Source organism: Sminthopsis crassicaudata, chromosome 5, assembly GCF_048593235.1.
Source record: "Sminthopsis crassicaudata isolate SCR6 chromosome 5, ASM4859323v1, whole genome shotgun sequence".
In the NCBI taxonomy this organism is placed as follows: domain Eukaryota; kingdom Metazoa; phylum Chordata; class Mammalia; order Dasyuromorphia; family Dasyuridae; genus Sminthopsis; species Sminthopsis crassicaudata.
The window spans coordinates 33,606,055-33,626,107 of NC_133621.1; the positions used below are offsets into that span (position 1 = coordinate 33,606,055).

Here is a 20,053-nt window from a genome sequence, read left to right on the forward strand (position 1 = left end):
CACTCGACTGAAGTCTTTCTATAAGTTCCTTATTATCAAATAATCCAACCCAACAGTCAATAAGGACCTAATATGTGCATCAGGCGGAGAGGAATAATAGGCAAAATAAGGTGAGGAGGAACTTCATTTCTTCACTTTTAAACATCTGTATCTCAATGACTTTGTCCTAAATCAGCATTTATTAGGCAACTACCATATGCCAGGTTTTTGGGCTACAAAGACAAAAATAAGAATTCTTGCCCTCAAGCAATTTATATTCTAAAAGAGGAGGAAAAATCTTCATATCCAGATGTATACCAGATATAAGCCAAAAATAGAAGGTTATTTTTCAGGAGGAAAAAGGGACAAATCCCTGGGGAGAAAAGCTTCATATAGAGAGCTGTGGAATGTGACTAAATCTTGAAGGAAACTAGAGCTTCTCACTGCAACAGCTCTTGTAGGAAAATTGGAAATTTAGCTTTAGGATAACGCTCATTTGAACTTCCCTCTCTACAATGTTCTTTCTCATCTGCTGGTGACATCAAAACACCCCTCCCTTCCTGCTAATGACCTCTCTCTCAAATGACTTGGTATATAACTTTAAATTAAATTAAATATTTAACTTTAAACTTATCATTATTTATTCTCTTTACAGTTATTCTGTATATATTTATATGTGATATTTTTATACTGTCCCCCACCCACTTTAGAAGATGAGCCCCTGATGAACAGGGATTCCATTTACTATATGTATACCCCTCCTGCCTAAGACAGTACCTGACAATAGTAATGATCACTTGTCGACAGACTCACTGACTTCAAACCAAAGCTTCTCCCCTTCGACTGGCTGAGTGGTTAGCTTTGCACAACTAGCTTTAGTCTTCCCAGTAAAAACTAAACTATGGTTATTTCTTCCACACTGTGACATTCTCTCTCATGGTTTTGATATATTGTGGGTTGGTAAAGAAATTAAAAGAGAAATTTTTGAAAGTTTTGCAGAAGCTACATGACAGCATGACAAAGTCAGCAGATGACAAAGAACATACTAAGAAATTCAGAAATGCATAACAGAAGTAAAGTATCATATAATATCAATATGTTCTATATTTTAACACTGTAAACATCCTATAAAAGACAAAGAAAAATTCACTTTTTCTTTGGTACTGAAGGGAAGGCCAAAAATTTTTATGCAGATTTTCCAGCTCACAGGGATGCTATGGCCCTAACTCCCATGATGGGAGAGTGATATGGGACTTGGATCGTGACAGAGTAATTGTAGTTCAAACTCTCTTTGTATTGACAGTCACCCCATACCCAACCACAAGATCTGAAACTAGAGCTTGTGGGTTCCTGATTCTTCCTTTTGAGGACCCCACCCCACCCACCCCTTCTTTACTGAAAGACTTCATTTCTCACCCCAGCGATCTCCAAGTTCACTCTTGTCTTCCAGCTGAGCCAGACTCCCTAGCCTTTGTATTCCCACTACAGCGGCTGGCAAAGTTGACACCTTCAATTAAAAGAAGCTTTTTAATACTGTCTTCTGTAGCAGTCCAATGATAAAATAATCCACAAAGGAGGGCAGAAATCAATAGTAACCTTATTACAAATCATCTCTGGTTTGGCCCAGATGGTCAGAATCCATTTCTTATGAAATGTAATTCATCTCTTCAGCACATTTAAAAAGGGCCAAGAACAAAATAAAAAGCTAAATCAACACTATACAAGATGTGGTTGAGTGAACCCAATGTCTATACTTTCTTTTTATGGAAAATCCTGATCAAAGCTAATAAGTAAGAAGGAAGAGAAATCTCCTATATTTAATTTTATTAATAGTTTCCACCATAGGAAAATAAAGAGATTTTTACTGAGTGAACAATTCAAATCACAGGTTAATAGAGAAGACTGAGAGACCCAGAATTAAATAGAGCATTCTCAATCAGTCAGTAATAAACTACTATTTATTAACCACCTACTATGTACCAGTCACTGTCCTACGTGCTAGACAAATCACATCATATAAGACAGAAATCATTTAATCCACATAAAATGAATGACCTTTAACAGCTGAATGGACCAACCAACTCTTCATTTCTTGACCCATACTAGAAGGAGGTCACCACCAATAAACTAATAATGAAAATGAAAAAGGAACTATAGAACAGATTCATAAGAAAGGGAACATACTGGTAAAAATATTTTTTACAGCATGATATTCATCAAGAAGCAGAACCAAGGCATGAAAAACATGTGCAACTTAAGACCCAGGACATCTGGGTTCAAATCCAAGAACTGATACTTTCTAGCATCATAGCCTCATTGTACATATCTCATCTGTAAAAATGGCATAATTTTAAAAAGCTACTTCATGAGGTTGTTGGGAGGGAAAAAAGTTGGCAAATGTTAGAGCATTATATATATGTTGGCGATTTTCCATTTTTTGTTCTCAGATTACAAAGGGGAGTTCAGGAAGACTTACAATGTCTCATCTCCAAAGGTAAGATGTCAAAGAAAAATAAACATGTTCTAAGGTGAATTTTTGATCAAGAGCCATAGAAAACTCTTTAAGGATAAAAAATAAAAATGTAAAGGCCCCCAGGCAGCAAGGTGTGCAGTTGATAAGAGCACTGGGCCTGGAATCAGGAAAAGCTGAGTTCAAAGCCAGTGTCTGATACACACCACCAGCTGGTCAATTCGCTTCACCTCTGTCCACTTCAGTTTCCTTTTCTGTAAAATATGAATAAAAATAGCATCTCCCTCTCAGGATTTTATGAAGACAAAATTAGATAATACTTATAAAATACTTTGGAAACCTTAAAATGCTATATAAATGTCTGGAATTAGTATTCTGAACATTAAAGGCTGAGGGCCTTCTCTATGCTGCTTATCAATATTTTATGAAATCACAGCCCATGAGGAGTAAGAAGGGGCCCTCAAATATTTATTCTCTTCTTTTAGCTAGTTCTTCAATATCTCATTCTAACTCTCATTTTGGATGATGATAATACATTGTCCTAAGAAGAGAAACTATGAACTTTTTTCTAAAAAAAAAAAAATATATATATATATATATATACATATACATATATATATATATACATATATATATATATATGTACATATATATATATATATATATATATATATATATATTAGTTCCAATGAAAAGTGACCATAAAATACCAGAAGACATTTTTTTGGTAATACAGCTGTAACAATGATATAAATTTATTTTGGCTCTTTTCATTACTTAATTTAAACAGACAGAATTAATGAGAGAAGGAAATAGACAAAGCCAGAGGCATAAGGCATCAGAGCTATTGGAATTCTAAATTATAGAGCACAAAATTCCTCATTTTTAATTTTAATTAAATCAGAATGTTTTGCCTGATCATTTCATAACACAAAAATAAAGTAAGATGAACATAACAGATGTTCCCATCCATAGGATTATCAGCCATTGAAATTGAAATTTTCTACCTCGACTACACAACTTCCGTTAATGCAGACTTTCAAAGTAAAGAGGGCCAGTCACCCCAAGGTCACAGGCCCACTCTAGTCTGGGGCCCACTTCTATCTCTGACCAGGGATGTCACTCACTTCATGAAGCCCCTTTTGTAAATCCTCGAAGAAATGGCAGTTCATGTAATCACAGAGTTTTGTTTTGGGGTTTTCTTGGCACAGACACTGGAGTGGTTGGCCATTTCCCTCTCCAGGTTATTTTACAGATGAGGAAACTAAGCCACAGGGCTAGGTGACTTGCCCATGTTCACTAAACTAGAAAGGGTTTAAGGCTACATTTGAATCCAGGACTTCCAGTAAGCCACCTAGCTTCCACTTGCATTCTCCTAATTTCTGGGCTTAAGTCCAGAAAAGCAAAATCATTTCCCCATCATATTAAAGGATTTTAATTCACATTCTTTGCCCTTGAAACCTATGTTCTTTCTATTGTATTGAACTGCCTCTAGAAGAATTAAGGTGGAATTAATGAGTTCTTTCAGTATTCTGAGAGGCTACATGGTATGGTCAATGGAAAGTTGGCTCCACGTCAGAAAGACCTGAGTTAAACTCCCTTCTGACCTGGACTGGCTATGTGACCTTGGGCTAGCCATCTGGCTTCTTAGGACTGTGAATTGCACAGAAGAGGTTCATGAGGCTTCCTCATCTGGAGCTCTCTAGTCCAATGAAATTGAAAACAATTTTTAAAAATGGTTATAATCTTTAAGAACCCCAGTGGTTCTGAAGGGGTTAAAGCCAGTCTGACCTTAGTCAGTGAAAAGAGGATGTCTAAGAATGCAAAGCACCCAGCCCTTTTTTTGTTTGTGGATTAAGTTTACAATCATTTAAATTGTCCTTAGTATTTCCTCTTTCCTTCCTTTCTAGCCACTGCCATATGCATAGAATAGTAGGCCCTTAAAAAGTGCTGTTGGAATTGCATTTCCAGTAAAACACAGCATGGGCAGCCAAAAAACTCACCACCTTAGAGTAAACCACAGCAGAAATATAAAGGAGGGGACCCTTTTTCATGTCTTTTACATATTTTAAAGCCATAATTCTATTTTCTCCAATAGTTTCCCAAGTGTCAGGTTCTCTCTAGGTGAAGAGTTCTTGTTTATTTATTCCCTTGTTTTATTGTTTCTTGTCTTAGAATATCCACTGTATTCAGGTGCATTTGGTACTTAAGCTGGTTCAAATCCTTTGCAACTTTAACATCAGAATCAGGCTTTCAGCCAGAGTTTAGAGGGAACAAATAAAGGGAACAGGAACAGGATTTTTCATTCCAATTATCTATGTACTAAATTGCAGACACTTATTTATAAATTCTTCTCCACTTGTCTTCCCTAGCCTTTGTTCACCTAAAGGAAGCCTTAGCGTATCTCTAGAAGCAGGTGGGTTTTGTTAGGGTTTCTTTTCCTCACAGAGTCATAGAATCTCTTGGTTGGAACAGCCAAGGCCGCCCAGCCCAGGCCTGAACAAGTGCTCGGCGGCTGCACTCCTGAGATTCTACTTTGGGACAACTTTTACAACCAGCAAAGTTTTCCTGAAATCTGGCTTCTTCTAGGAAAGGGACCCACATGTACAAAAATGGCAGCCCTTCTTGTGGCGGCAAGAAACTGGAAACTGGGGGATGCCCATCAGCTGGGGAATGGCTGAGTAAGTTATGGTATGTGAATGTTATGGAATATTATTGTTCTTAGGAGATCATTATACACTTCAACAATGATACTGCATGAGGATGTATTCTGATGGAAGTGGATATCTTCAACATAGAGAAGAGCTAATCCAATTCCAATTGATCAATGATGGTCAGAATCAGCTACACCCAGAGAAGGAACATTGGAAAATTAGTGTAAACTGTTTGCATTTTTTGTTTTTCTCCCCAAATTCTTCCTTTGCAACAACAACAACAAAATTTGGTTCTGCACATATTGTACCTAGGATACACTATGACATATTTAATATGTATGGGAATGACTGCCATCTAGGGGAGGGGGTGGAGGGAAGGAGGGGAAAAACTGGAAACAGAAGGGAGTACAAGGGATAATGTTGTAAAAAATTACCCATGCATATGTACTCAAAAATGTTATAATTATAAAAAATTTTAAAAAGGAAATTATTGTTCTGTAATACTTACAGGAACTTATGTTGAGGGAAGTGAGCAGAACCAGGAGATCATTGTACATGGCAACAGCATTATTATACAATGATCAGCTGTAATGGATATGGCTTTTTTCAACAATGAGGTGATTCATGGTCTTGTGATGAAGAGCCATTTCCCCCAGAGAGAGGACTGTGGGAACTGAGTGTGGTTCACAACAGAGTATTTTCACTTTTTTTTGTTGTTGTTTGCTTGCTTTTTATTTTCTTTATCATTTTTTTTTCTGGTTTGATTTCATTTTTTTGTGCAGCAAGATAATTGTATAAATATGTATCAATTAGATTTAACATATATTTGTATCATATTTAACATAAACAAACAAACAGAAAAGAAATCTATCCCCTTGCAATTTCCACTCACTGGTCCCAGCTTTTTCTTCTGGGCCCAGCAGAGAGTATCTAAGTGCCTACTATGTGCTAGGTGAATAATGAAATAGCTCAATGAAGTAGAATCCGCGAGGCAGCCTTTCAAATGCCCAACGACAGTTATCAGAACCCTGGCTTAAGCCTCTCCCCCAGGTCCCCCAACCAATGCTCACAGGGCCACTTGCCACCTTGGGTATCTACACTGTCCCTGAAATGTGGCCCCTGCCCCCGAGCACAGCCCCAGAAAGGCCAGATCTTATGTGAAAATCATTCAACCTCATCTAATGCCTCGCAGCAGGCTCCGTAACAGGGGAGGTGAGCCCGCTGGATCCTGCAAGCTCAGGAGTTCGGAGCTGAGATCGGCAGGTCAACAAGGAGGGTCCTGGGATGCTGCCCTGGTTGGGGACCGAATAGCTCAAAGACCTGGTCTCACCAAAACAAACAAAAACCCCAAGTACCTCACAGGCAAGGGAGCAACACTTCTACCACAGGGATGAAAGCATGAGGCGGGACGCCCTTCCCGTTCAGCTGTGAACGGCTCCGAGAGCCACTTACCATGTCGTACGTGGTGACGATCTTTTTCAGAACCTCCGGCACGATCCCTTGCAGCTCCATCGTGGGGTACTGATCGTTGAGATTCAGAACCACCAAGGGTGTGTTGTCAGGTCCCAGTAAGCGTGTCGACACGGCCAGGATGCACTGCATGAGGTTTGCTACAGAAGAGAGTCCGCATAATTCTTTGAATGAAACTACTGCGTTCTGTTAAAGAGAGAGAAAGGAGTTACTTCATTGGGAGTCATTTCCTCCCTCAGGACACTTTGCGTCATACTCGAGTGGCCCGGCACAATGGCCACGAACAGAGCCATGAGCAAATCTGACGAGGATCACTTTATCTGGAAAAGAAAAAAGAATTAATTTTCCAAAGTAAATATGGTCATGGACATCTGTAACCAGAAGTTAATCGGGCACTGAAAAAGGCAAGAATTGAAATTCTTCTGGAGGGCATGACTTCTCTGGACTAAAGCTTGCTTTATTTATTGATACACAACTGTGAACACCCCAAAACGAGCTCCTGTCTTCCTTCAAAGGGGAAAATGTATTTTAAAAAGTCAGTTTTATTTCATGTTTGAAATAAGTGCCAAGTTTACCACAGAGAAAGGTGAAGTTTAGAGAAATTTGAATCTCACTTGCTTATTTCCTGCAATAAGCTGACAAATGCTTGGGTCAGGGCTGGCTCCAGTTCCAAATGCCCTTTGAGTAGGTGGTTAGCCAGTGACCCTGTCATGAGCATGTAGCCCCAGAAGGCTCAGCCTTGGTTTTCTGAATTAACTGATCTTCTTCTTCTACATACACTGTCATGTTTGTTCCCAGAGGCCTCTGGGTTCTCACTGTACAAGAATATCCATTTAAGAAAACTCAAGGATACTTTGTAATGAGAGGCAGAGACTGCAGAAAGCATCCTGGGCCTAAGTAAGGGTCTTGGCTCAAACTTAGCAAGACAGCTCTCAGTTTCCTCATCAACAAAATGGGGTTAATACAACTTTACCTGGCTTATCATTGGGTTATAATGAGGAGAGGGCTTTGACTAGAGTAAAGGTTTGTACAAATACGAACTGTTGTTATCACTATTATACTAGGTATTCCCAATATCTAAAATACTTAAAACTGTCCTAAGACTTTTGGGACACCCAGTATAAAGAACAATATTGTGAAGCGCCATGGGATAGCAGATATAGGGCCAGACTTGGGTTCAAGGAAATCTGGATTTAGTCCTACCTCTGACATGCTTATATGTGACCAAAGTTAACTTGATAAAGCTCCTCAGGCCTCCAGGAACTAAGGCTCTAAGTGGCAGAAAGATTGTAATCTGTATCAGTGCTGGGAATTCATCATGCAAGTCCATGACCTCTTCCCGCAATATCACCAATATCATCATCATTACAAATTTTTAGTATTCATATTCACAGACTGCCACCAATAGGGGAAGTATCTAACCTCTCTGGGTCTCAGTTTTCCCACCTGTAAAATGAGGTCATAGGACTAGATAGCTTCCCTGTTCAAAATCTATGGTCCATGACTCTGAGCCAGGCAAGGTAATTATGAATGAATGTATATATAGGGATGTCAATCTGAGCAGAGTTGGCAACTACAAGTGGGGGTACGAGAAAGAAAAACACATTTAACAACAGCCTACAGAAGTGACTAATGATTGTGACTTTTGCCAATTATCTTTGTTTTAGGGAGGGGGTGCTTAAGCAATCATTCTGGGTTATTTTTGGTTGATTCTTATTGCCACTTCAATATAAGCATCAAACTGATCCCTGTATCTTTTTGCCACCTCCGCCGTACATCATCCGAGGACCAGCCTCAGTTAGGAGATGCTCATTACCAAGTCGCCCACAAAATGATAAAATTTTCAGCCACAATGACTCCTCAAACCTGTCTACTATGTGAAAAGGGAGCATGTTGGTAGAGGAAAGATCCACCTCCATAAAATCCCAGGGTTATGAATTAATAAAATATCTTTTTTGCATAAAATTACATCTCTGCCCAGTTTACCTGTTCAAAAATAATTCATGGTTGTGCTCCATGCTCCAAATTATCTTTGTGAAAACTAATAAACCCCTACCAATCGAGTAAATCAGAATTTTCTCTATTTGTCTGTTTCTGGACAGTTTTTTGCTACTTAGATCTTGGAAAAGCTATAGAGATGGCCGGTATCCTGGATGAACGCATCATTGCATTGGGGAGCAGCACACAGTCCCTGTGGACAGTAATGGCTAATGCTAGATCAATTCTTATACTCCAAGAAAGAGCGGGGTGCTTTCATTGCATGCTCCCCTTTCCCTCTTTTTTGGTATCAACCCTTTGATTTCATAGGAAACTCCCAAGGAGGAGACCCTTTCTCCTCCAAAATTCCTTGGGGGATTGAGAGTTATATGTCCAGATCTTAAAAGAGAGACCTGAACTCAGATAACATTCCCAACTAAGTAAGAGATTGCACAGCCCCCAGTGACAATGGGGACTGAGAACTGAGAACTGACCAATAAAAGATTTTATAGATCAGTGAATACACAAGCCCTCCAGAGCTACAAAGACCACAGGAGTCATCTAGTTTTTTCCACTCACTTTACCAACAGGGAAACAAACTGAGACCCCCCCCCCTCAAATTGCTGCTTAGCCTGGGTGCCTGTACACAGCAGTCACTTAATAAATGCTACTTGATTGAAGCATTAGCCTAAAGTCACAGAGGGTATAAGAAACAGTCTTGAGGCTAGCGAGGGGTAAAAACACTTAAGAAAGATGTGTGAAAATCACATGGCAGATTTTACAGCCAGTCAACTTCCCATTGTGGTCATTTCCATTTTTCCTATTATTTTAAGGTACCTAACCTTCCAGAGAATATTCTACAATTGGCTGCTACCCAGATTTTTGGATTTTTTTTATCTTCTATAACCCTTAGTACTTACTAATTATAAATGACATTTAAATGGCACTTTGAGGTTTGCCAAAAACTATATGCCTGATTAGAGCCAGTAGATTACTCAAAGAGAAAGGTTCTTCAGAGGTTTCATCCCCACATTAAAGATGGAGACATTGAAATTCTGAGAGATTGAGGGACTTAGACCACAGGATCATATGTTTATGTTATTTAGGCCAACCTCCTCCTTTGATAGATGAGGAATCAGCGTTCAGAGAAATGAACTTTTGCCCAAGGCCACCCGGGGAATAAGATTAGGACTTGACGTGGAAGTATCATTCAATCTACGGGCCTCCTCATGGCCACACAGCTAGTAAGCCTCAGAGGCAGCGCGGAACCCAGGCCAACTGGAGCATCCATCCACCAGCCATATGGTAGCTGCTTGGCAAGTAATTTGTTGTTTGATTACTTTTAGACACCATTATACTCTCCACATAGGCAGTCCTTATCTCCTACTATAAACATAGATACCTTAGAGTCTTTGTTTAAACAAATGAGTGCCTATTTTTAGATATTTAGAAAAAAAAAAAGTCTTCTAAAACAATCTTAACTAAGCAAATGAATCCATCAACCAGCAATTATTTCCCGAGCTCCTCCTCTGAAACCATCCAGCATAAATACATTATAGAAGGTACAGGAACATCACAGGCCCCTGTTGCATTTCCTGAAGATACATTCAGTTGTATTTACATTAAGGAACATTTACAGATATCATTTCTGCTTCTCATTTATATTTTCCTAGGAAGAAAAAAGCTCTATTAGCAAGCTCTTGTACCAAGAGTTAATTATTTTTAATTATCATCCATTTTTCAGCACAAGAATATTCACTTGTAGTTTAAAAAACCTGGTTGATGGAGGCAGGGGAGGAAAATGTAATAAATGAAAAATATTTTGAATGCGATGGACATTTACAAATCATTATTCACAGTGTAAACAGTATACATCTGAGAGTTGAGCCACCAAAGGGTGGCTTTTTAAGAAACAAGAAATGTACCTGCATGTTCTCTCTCAAGTCTGTGGCATCCCGTATAGGCGGCTGGGCGTTCTTGAATACTTCGTCTACTGTTTTAATCCACAAGGTTCTCAAAGAGGCATATTCCCTGGATTTTTTCCCTTTCCTGACAGAAAGGCCCCTCTTGTGCGGTTTCCCTCCTCCCCTCCTGTTAGTGATAGCCACATGAACAAACAGAGATGCGTGAGGAAGCACCTCCCCAGTCAAAGACTGCAGCGGGACGTGCCGGTAGCCAGTCTGTAAACACTCAAAGGGAATGGTGTACTGCCCGATAAACTCATCCCCGATGTAATCGTCGTCCAGAACTACAAAGCGCACCATGGCCAGCTCTGGGAGGTTGATCTGAAATTCAAAACTTTCATCAAAAATGGGAGTGTCTCCGTTCTGGTTCACCGTTTTTGTCCTTTGTTCGGCGCAGTCTGCGGGGATTCCATGGATTTCCACGTAGACATATGGATCCACCACGTCCCCTTTGGCACCCGAGCCTTTAGGCTTGGGAAAGTTCTGTCCGCTAATGATTTTGATATGGAGGAGCTGTGGGGACACCCCGGGGACAGAATCCTTTGTGTTGGCGCTAAAGAAAGAGACCTCCTCCCTCATGATGGCCGGCCGCAGGACGTAGCCGCAGTTCCCGTTCTGCCGGAACCACCCGATGTTCAGGTCCATCATCAAACCGGGGGTCTGAAAGTTCATGGCAACGATCTGACAGCCGCACTTCCAAAAGTCCTGGGGGTTCATGTTGCTAGAATCAATCCTCATGGGGCTGGGGAAGACCCTGGCCAGAAAGCGTTTGTTGTAATTGACAAAGTCCCCTGGATTTTCGTTGGCGTATTTGCTGGCGAGCACTTCGTTAAAGGAGCAGACCTCCCAGTACTTCTGAGCCTGAAAGGACACTTGGAACTCTTTGAACTGAACCGACTTGCAGATGCTCACCAACTCGGAGAGCTCTTTGCACAGCTGAAATCGTTTTACAGGCACCACGTTGGCCTGCTCCACGTTTTCCTTCCCTATTCTCTGGGACATCTCCGCTCCCTCGTCTTCGTCGGTGACGTCTCCCTCTAACCCAGGGCAGTTGGTGGAGAGCTTTTTTGCCTTAATGAGTATTTTCCCTTTCAGGACATCAGGAGAAGGCAGGTAGGATTCCTCCATGTTGGGGGACGTCGTATAGAGCTTGTCCCCCAAAATCTTCTTCATGTGTTGGACCATGACCTTCTGCTGTTTGATAGAACAGTGATTTTCTAGACAGAGAATGAGAGGGTATTCAGACGCAAAGAATGCATACTTGTTAATGATATCGATCACACTCCGGAAGACTATCTGCGAGGTCATGGTGTGGCCCGTATAAATCACGGGCTCGTTGTCCGGCCCGTCCCACACGTCTAATTCCACGCTCCGACAACCCATTTTAAGAGCCCGGATGTAGCCCGTGATATCTGATGGGCCTCGGAACTGGTCTTCTATCAGGTAGGTATTATGAGATGAATTGATGAAATAATGGGACAAAGGCTGCTTCATGTCCTGACAAACCTTCTTGTGCTCGGGATCAAAAATATAACAATCTGGGGACATAAGGTAATTGGTGAAGCCGTCTATGGAGAGCCAGCCCCGCTCCTGGCCCTCTTTGGACGGCTCATACTTGTGAATAATCTCAAGGCTGACCTCTTCGTCGATGTGGGCCACCCCCTGCTCTGCCTCTAAAAACATCATTAGGTCCTTAGTATCAAGGAATTCTTTATTGCTCGAAAACTGAACTAACAGGAAATAAATTTCGGGCCGGGTACAGAGCTCGTGGAAAACCTCGGCAAACTCTTCCTTCGTCACCTCGGTGCCCGATTTGTCCTTTGACTTATGCAGTTCTTTGAACTTCAGCTCAATTTTGCTTGTTTTTAAGCCGGGGTTTAGGTTTTTGATGCACTGCACAGCACTACATAGAGACATGTGTCCAAAATTGTCTACATCAACCTCGCTAAACAATTGGGAAACCCAAGAAGTCCGCATGTTGTCCTGGCTGCTCTCGATCATGTCCAGCGTGTGCTTTCCGTAAGAGATGAGGTACCGCAGCCCCGTGACCCAGATGTTGGCCACGTCGGCAGAGTTGGCCACCAAGTCGAGGGACTCGTAGTTCTCCCCATAGATCACCGAAAACGCGCAGTCTTCGGAGATCTGGTCCGAAATCCCATTGCTGCGGAAAATATCTGTATTTTTTCCCGTTCTCACTTCCTTGATTGACTTAATGTCAATCTTGGCTTTCTCTGAGTCCTTCTTGGAGGGTTCCCATCGCAGGGACTGCATGTCGGCATCTAAGAGAAAATACCGGTGGTAAATTCTAGAATTGGAGCGAACCTTCTTGAGCTCGGAGCCTTCGACCATGGAATTGATGCAGTCGCTCGCGCTGCTGATCTTCTTCTCTGTGGGCATGCTGCTAAATGACACTGTCTTTTTCCGTTCTCTTTTCTGTTTGGTGCCATCCTGGTGGAAGAGAGAGGAAAAATAATCAATTTTAGCATATTTGTGTAATGTATGCATTTGGTTTCTCTGCTCTAGGCAAGGGATAAAATGCAAAGATATTTTCCCTCCTAAAAAATTAATTGCCTTTCACTCATTAAGCACTCTATTCCTTGGGCTGTGAATTAAGATATCCATTAACTTCTAATGATTATTCAGGGAAACACAAGAAGAGTATGTATCACTGACAGGTATGGATTCATTCTTAAATTGATGCTCAATGGGATGTGTCAGAGAGCACAAGCTTAGCTTTTGTGGCTAGTCCTAATCTGTATATTTGGGCTGTTCTGGAGGCTAGACAGCAATCCATGTCAAAGGGTACCATGGCAAGGTAGGGGTAAAGATGAGGGAGTATTGGGAGCCAGAAGTTCTCCTGATTTCTGGATTTCTACATATCTGGATCATTTCATGAGTTATTTGTACACATGAGATTCTATTTCAGAATGGAAGATAGGAAGAAAAAAAGGAGAAAGCAAAGAGGAAAGGGAGCAGATAAAAGACAGGGGCAGGAAAAAATAAGAAGGAAAGGGAGACAGAGAGAGAGGAAAGGAAAAGAGAAAGAAGGGGAAGTAAGAATGAAAGGAAAATGGAGACGAGGAGATGGGGAAAAAAGAGAAGAGGGAGAAAGAAAATGAAGAAGAAAAAAGAGGAAGGAGAGAGAAGAAAAGGGAAAGGAGAGGAAGGAAAGAGAGGAGAGAGAAAGAGTGAGAATGAAAGGAAAATGAGAAGAGGGAGAGAAAGGGAAAGGAAGGGGGAGAATGGGGATATGGGAATGGGGGAAGAGAGACAAAAAGATTACAGGGAGGGAGAAAGGGAAGACACCAAGAGACAGAAAAAATAAATACTGACCAAGAAGCAGAGAGATACAGACTTAGATTTCTTCTAGCAATCCTTCCCAACATTACAATTCTACAGCTTGATTTTAGCCAAGAGTTTTCTGTATTTCCTTAAGGGCTACAATCATGATGTCTCTAGTATTCCTCTCATAATCCTGGTAATAATACTATTTTAATTAATGAGATCTGTGGTCTCATTAATATGAATCCCGTAACCTACCTTGCATAACCTCGTACCCTCCTCCAGCCCCTTCCTTAATTCACCCCAGAGGTGACATTTCATGGGTAACGTATAGCCCATGAACCATCCTTGATTCTCCCACTAGACTTTTGCCTCCTCTCCCTCCACACATCCAGGCTTTCACCAGACCTGGCCATTTCTCCCTTCCCAGCCTTTCTCACATCCACTCACAGAGCTACCACCTTCAGGATCCCATTACCTCCCACCTACATTATTACAGCCGAGTCCCAATTGTTCCCTTCCTGGTTCGGATTCTGACTCTCCGCCTCAGCTGCTGTCTCACTCTGGAGCTTCCCTTGGTACCCGAGCCCTTCTCACTCTAGACTATTTGTCTCTGTCACCTTCTTACCCTGGAAATTCTCTCTCCTGTTCCCACTAGGGAGCCAGACCAGCCAACGTTCTTTCCCCTCCTGTTTTTATTCTCCTAGCTGCCTATTCATATTTAACTACTTTATTTATTTTCTTTATATTGATTCTGCATATACTTAGAAATGTACTTGCTAATTTTCCAGTTGGAATGAAAAATTGCAAATAAGGATCATTTCATTCACTGTATTTGAATCCCTGACCCAGCACAGTGGTTGGTACTCAGTAAGTGCTTGCTAATTGCTTTCCTGATGACATCCTTTGCTCCCCATCCCCTCGTTATCACACTGCAGTTACCTCAAACCCACACAGACCCTTTGCCCACCGAGGTCATCCTCAGTTTTTTCTTCAATTGCATTCTTAGTAGCTATGAGACGTCACTGGAAGGCAATCCAGTATGATTAAGCCATTAAAATTACCCCCCCAATTGGAAACTATAGAGCTTCCTAAAATCCTTCCAAATTATAATCTTATTTAGTTCCAAAGGCAAATAACACAACTCCTTTCCCCAAAATCCAAGCACACATTTTCCTATCTCCAAAAGTTGATTTATTAGTAGGCAGAAATAATCATTATGATAAAGAATACTCATATAGATGGTTTCAAACAATTAAAAATATTTAACTTACAAAAGTTATAACCTTTTAATTTATACATGAAACCTATGACAAGTTTTCAATCACTAAGATTTTCCCTTGTATTTCAAGGTATTATATTTTTTCTTACTGCTTTCACATTCAGAGTATAAGGCATGGGGATAAAATTTGGAGTTCCAAAATGATATTAAAGGAAAGTATCATAACCCCTGGGAAGTGTGATGCAGTCAAATGATATACTAAGATCATTCTAATTCTCCCAGTCTGGACATAAGTAGTGGAGAAGAAAATCTCTTTCATCTGTATTTTGAAAAGCTATTATTCTTTCCTCTATGGTTGAATCTCAAAATTGCTCTTACTTTTTGAATATATTCAATTTCATAAGCAAATTGCATCTCAAGTAATTAAATTTCAACTCTATCTCTTCTGAGTATCATTTGCCTCAAAGTTCCACAATGAGTAATAGAGGCATCTGTGATTTGGATACTAAGAAATAAGGTATAAAACCCAGCAGTAAAAAAAAAAACACAAAACTATCTTCAGAGACAAGAGAAGCAAAAAAGGGGAGGGGGGCATTCTAGCCACAAAACCACATTTTATTAGAATGGCTCCAGATTGCTGAAGCGTGCATAGTGTTCTAAATGTCCAATCAGTTTTGCATGAAATTAAATCTGTGATCAGCCTTAAGTGAGGGCATGAAACTTCTGAACATGGAAATTCATATTTTCCAGAAGAGGGGTGACTTTATTAAAAAGGAAGATGGATTCAAGGGGAAGCTGAGAAATAAGATAATGCCCTAATTGGTATAAGGACATCTCTGTGCATTACAATTTCCTATAAAAAATCAGAAAATACTGGTATTGGGAAATAGGAGTAGATGAAAAAGTTTGAAAAATCTATTAGGAAAATAAATCTTCAAGTCTTTACTATCTATAAGCTCCCCCTCCCCATAATAGTATAATTTCTTTACTCCAGACATTTGGACTTTTTTGGTTAGGGTCTTCCCTCTACTGATGTAATCAGCCATTCCTCTATGGGGAGTTAGGTTGGAAATTTGCTGCAACTGGAAAAGAAATCATCTTTCAGCTAACCTAGGGATTAACTAGTCTAAACATAGTTCATTATGAGCCATCATGAGCCTTTTATGAGCCATTATAAGTCTTTTAAATATAGTAAATACTCAATAAATGTTTATTGCTTAATTGGTTACTTATTGCATAGGGCTAGGGGTGGGGATGGATTCATGACTTCATTTGTTTAGAGAAGTCCCAGTATGGAAGTGGTTTCTCATGGTACAGGCTGACCATTCACCTGCAATTTATAGATTTCTAGAGTGGCAAGGGGACAGTGGGCAATTAAATGGCTTTCTCATGATCATATAGCAATTTTATGTGCCAGGTCTTCCTGATACCAAAATCTGTCTTCTAATCAATGAGCCATATTATTTCTCAAAAAATATCCAAAAAAATAAACTAAGCTCAGATTCTATAAGTGGTACCCATCCTAATGTGACGTCATAAGCTAGTAGTTAATTGGTGGGATTGGCAATAGCTTGAATATTCTAACCTGCTACAGACACAGAGCTGATTTAAATACAGACATATAGCCCACCACCCACAAGAGTTATATGGACTTAATGTGAATAGAGCACTGGGCTTAGAGTACAACAACCTAAATTCAAATCTATTTTTTGACATTAGCTGAACGACAGTTGGCAAATCACTTCATATCTCTCTGACTCAGTTCCTTCTTCTGTAAAATGGAGATAATAACAGTACCTATCTCCCAGAATTGTTGTGAGGAGCAAATGAGATAACAGTTATAAATTGCTCAGCACAGCGCCTAATAAATGCTTATTCCCTCTAATTATGGGCTGTGTACAGTTAGGAGAAATTTCCATCTTATCATAGTTCCATGATCTACATCCAGAAGGCATCTCTGAATTTTTATAAATGCCTTCCCATTTATGCTCCAGAGTATGCTGGGAAATGTTTCACAATTGGCATTCTGGGAAAGTATACACAACACACTTTAAGCTTAATCTGCTTTACTAAGGTTTTCTCCATTATTTAAGTCTAGACAATCAGCAAAAACAGTCAATCAAGCCCTGATTTGTGGTGTCTGCAGATTTAAAAAATCTAAATGCTCATAATAAAAATTTAACAATCCCCTCCAAAACTGGAATATGAGCTGCTTCAGTAAGCCCTTGTTTACATTAAATATTGGTGAGTATTGTTTTTAAAATGTGCATCATTCAATTGTTTCATAAATGGCTCTGGTATCACGGAATGTCAGAATTGGGAGAGACTCCAGAAGTCACCAACCTCCCTGCTATGTGACTTTTCATCAGAGAGCGCTTGTCCCTATTTAACTGAAACCCCATAATTAATTATAGTGCCTTCCTGCTCTATAACTGCTTATTTGAAAGATGTGCCTTCCATATCTAAGCTCAAATTCTATGTCTCCATGGAGCCCTCCCCAGTCCCTCCAGGTCTCAGGGAATCCAACGAATTCACTGCCGTAAATGGTATTTTAGAGTTTACAAAGAGTTCTCCTGTACATTACCTAATTTGATCCTCATGACAATCTTGTGAGATAGTAGGTCAATAAATTCTTAGAACATAAATGTCAATTAGTCAGCAGACCAACCCCCAAAGCCTCATCCATGTGTATTTGAGGCAGCTGGGGGATGCAATAGATTAAAGCACAAAACAGAGTCAGGAAAACTCATCCTGCTGAGTTCAAATCCAGCCTCAGACACTTACTATGTATTTCTAGTTCCCTCTTCTTTAAAATGAGCAGGAGAGGAAAATGGCAAGTCACTCCAATGTCTTTGCCAAGAAAACCCCAAGTGAGATCACAAAGAGTTGGACACAAATAAAAAATGACTGAACAACAACAAAATAGTATGGATAATGATAGCTCCTACCTCCCAGGGTTACTGAAAGGACCAAAAGAGATAATCATTGTAAAATACTTAAACACAGTGTCTGGGCCCCCAGTAAACTCCATATAAACGCTAACTCTTCTTCTTCTTCTTAAATTATTATCTGTTAAATTACAGAACATGACTCAATAGTGCAACTAAAGAAATTCATAAAATTGTAATTTATGCTAGAGTACTATTTCCTTTGTTTTAAACTCTGTTTTAACTCTGCAGATTCCTTTCACATCTATCATTGTGTCTGACCATCACAACATTCTCCCTAGGCCTGGCAGGATCTTACTTATTATTGAAATAGGATAATGCAGCAAGTAAAAATGTGAACTTCCTCTCATTCTGTCCAATCAAGTCCTACAATAATGAAAAACATATGTTGGAAAACCATTTATCAATTAAAATAAGAGGATAATTCAGTAGATTGCATAAGCCAGTGAAATGGTGGTTAATAAAAGTATACTGAAATATATATATGTATATATATATATACATATATATATATATACATATATATATATATAAACCCTATTTATCCACCTGCCTATCTATATTTATCTACCATTCTTTCTCTATTCATCTACTCACCTATCCAGCTATCTATCTACCATCCATCCAACCATTCATCTATTTGAAATCTTTCTTATCTGTCTCTCTTTTTCTCTTTCTTCTGTCTCTTTTTCTCTTTCTTCTCTCTCTCTGTTGTCTTCTCTTTTTTTCTTCTCTTACTCTTTCTCTCTCTATCTCTCTTTTCTCTGTCTTTGTCTCTCTCTCTTTCTCTGTCTCTTTTTCTCTGTTGTCATTTTTTCTTCTCTTTTTCTCTCTGTCTTTGTCTCTCTCTTTCTCTGTCTCTTTCTTTTTTCTCTCTCTTTCTCTGTCTCTCTGCTATCTGTCTGACTGTGTCTATCTCTTTCTCCTTCTTCTTTCTCTGCATCTCTGCATCAATGAATTAAATCCTGAAAAGTTAGCTTCTGCATCTCATGTGTAACTGCCTGTCATCAAAAGGTGATGGGTGATGACGGTATTTGGAAAACACACCTGGTCCACTAATTCCTTTCCTGCAAGTTCACATGGTTTGTCAACAGCAGAAGGAATAAAAGTCAAAGACATGAGTAAGCAAATGAGAGTTTTATTGAAAATACCAATCCTAACCTTCCAAACTCCTGGGTACTTTAGAAGACAATTATTTTCTGCTATTTCCCAGTTGGGTCCATCAGAAATGATTTGCTTGGCCTTCATTATGTAAGACTGATCTCTCTGATTGCAATCATTATTGAAATGCAGCTCAGGCTCCACCTTCCCTAGGAACCTTTCCTGATTCCCCACTGCTGGGGCCCTTCCTCCCCAACTACCTAGTCATTTTCTTGGTAATTACTCTATATATACTACTATTACTGTTCAATTTCTTCTGTCCTTCTACCATTGCATTAAAGCTTAAAACTGCACAAAGCTCCCTTTATGTGTACATGCTATCTCCCCAGAAAAGGAGCAAGAAGACAACATTTATGTGATTTGTGAAGCGCTTTATGTATGGTAACTTTTTTGCCTCCAGGGCCTAGCATAGTGCCCAGAATGTGGCAGGTGTTCAGTAAATGCTTTTTTGGATGATTCTGTTAGTCAGCTAAAATAAAAAAATACTAGTGACTTGATCAGGATCAGTGCTCTATGATCAGCCAAACCATAGTCCTTTTAGCAAAGTGCTCCATCTTCCGATCTGATCTGAGTCACTGGTGCTTCAGTGGGGGGCTGGAGAAAGGAATCCCTGCCCTTTAAAACACACCCCCAGAAACATACGGTTCAGTCACTGTAGGCTGCCCTTTTCTTCCATTCAATTGCACTATCTTGGAATGAAAGAGTGAATAATTCAGGCTACATCAGAGATCCCTCACAGGATTTCCCAGACAGCTTCCAAGCCTTGACCTGCCTCCAAGAACCCCAGAAAGACCCAGGATGTAGGTGGCCCCTTTGAAGACACTTTAAGGCCTAATGTGCTTATCCTTCTAAAGAAAAACAGAACTAGTCAACTACTGGTTGTGTGTCCTCAAGGTTGCAGTCTTTGCTGGAAATAATACAAAACT

The 20,053-nt window shown here is 40.0% G+C and overlaps 1 protein-coding gene across 2 annotated transcripts in view; it reads right to left on the bottom strand.

Moving 5' to 3' along the window:
* Positions 1-20,053, bottom strand: part of PLCL2 (phospholipase C like 2) — a 204,381-nt gene that overhangs the window by 68,899 nt on the left and 115,429 nt on the right. For both annotated transcript variants that reach the window (XM_074269758.1, XM_074269759.1), the window contains exons 3-4: positions 10,476-12,962; positions 6,556-6,759 (exon numbers count right to left, since the gene is read on the bottom strand). In XM_074269758.1, the coding sequence (XP_074125859.1) occupies positions 6,556-6,759; positions 10,476-12,962 (2,691 nt within the window). The remainder of the gene's footprint in view (positions 1-6,555; positions 6,760-10,475; positions 12,963-20,053) is intronic.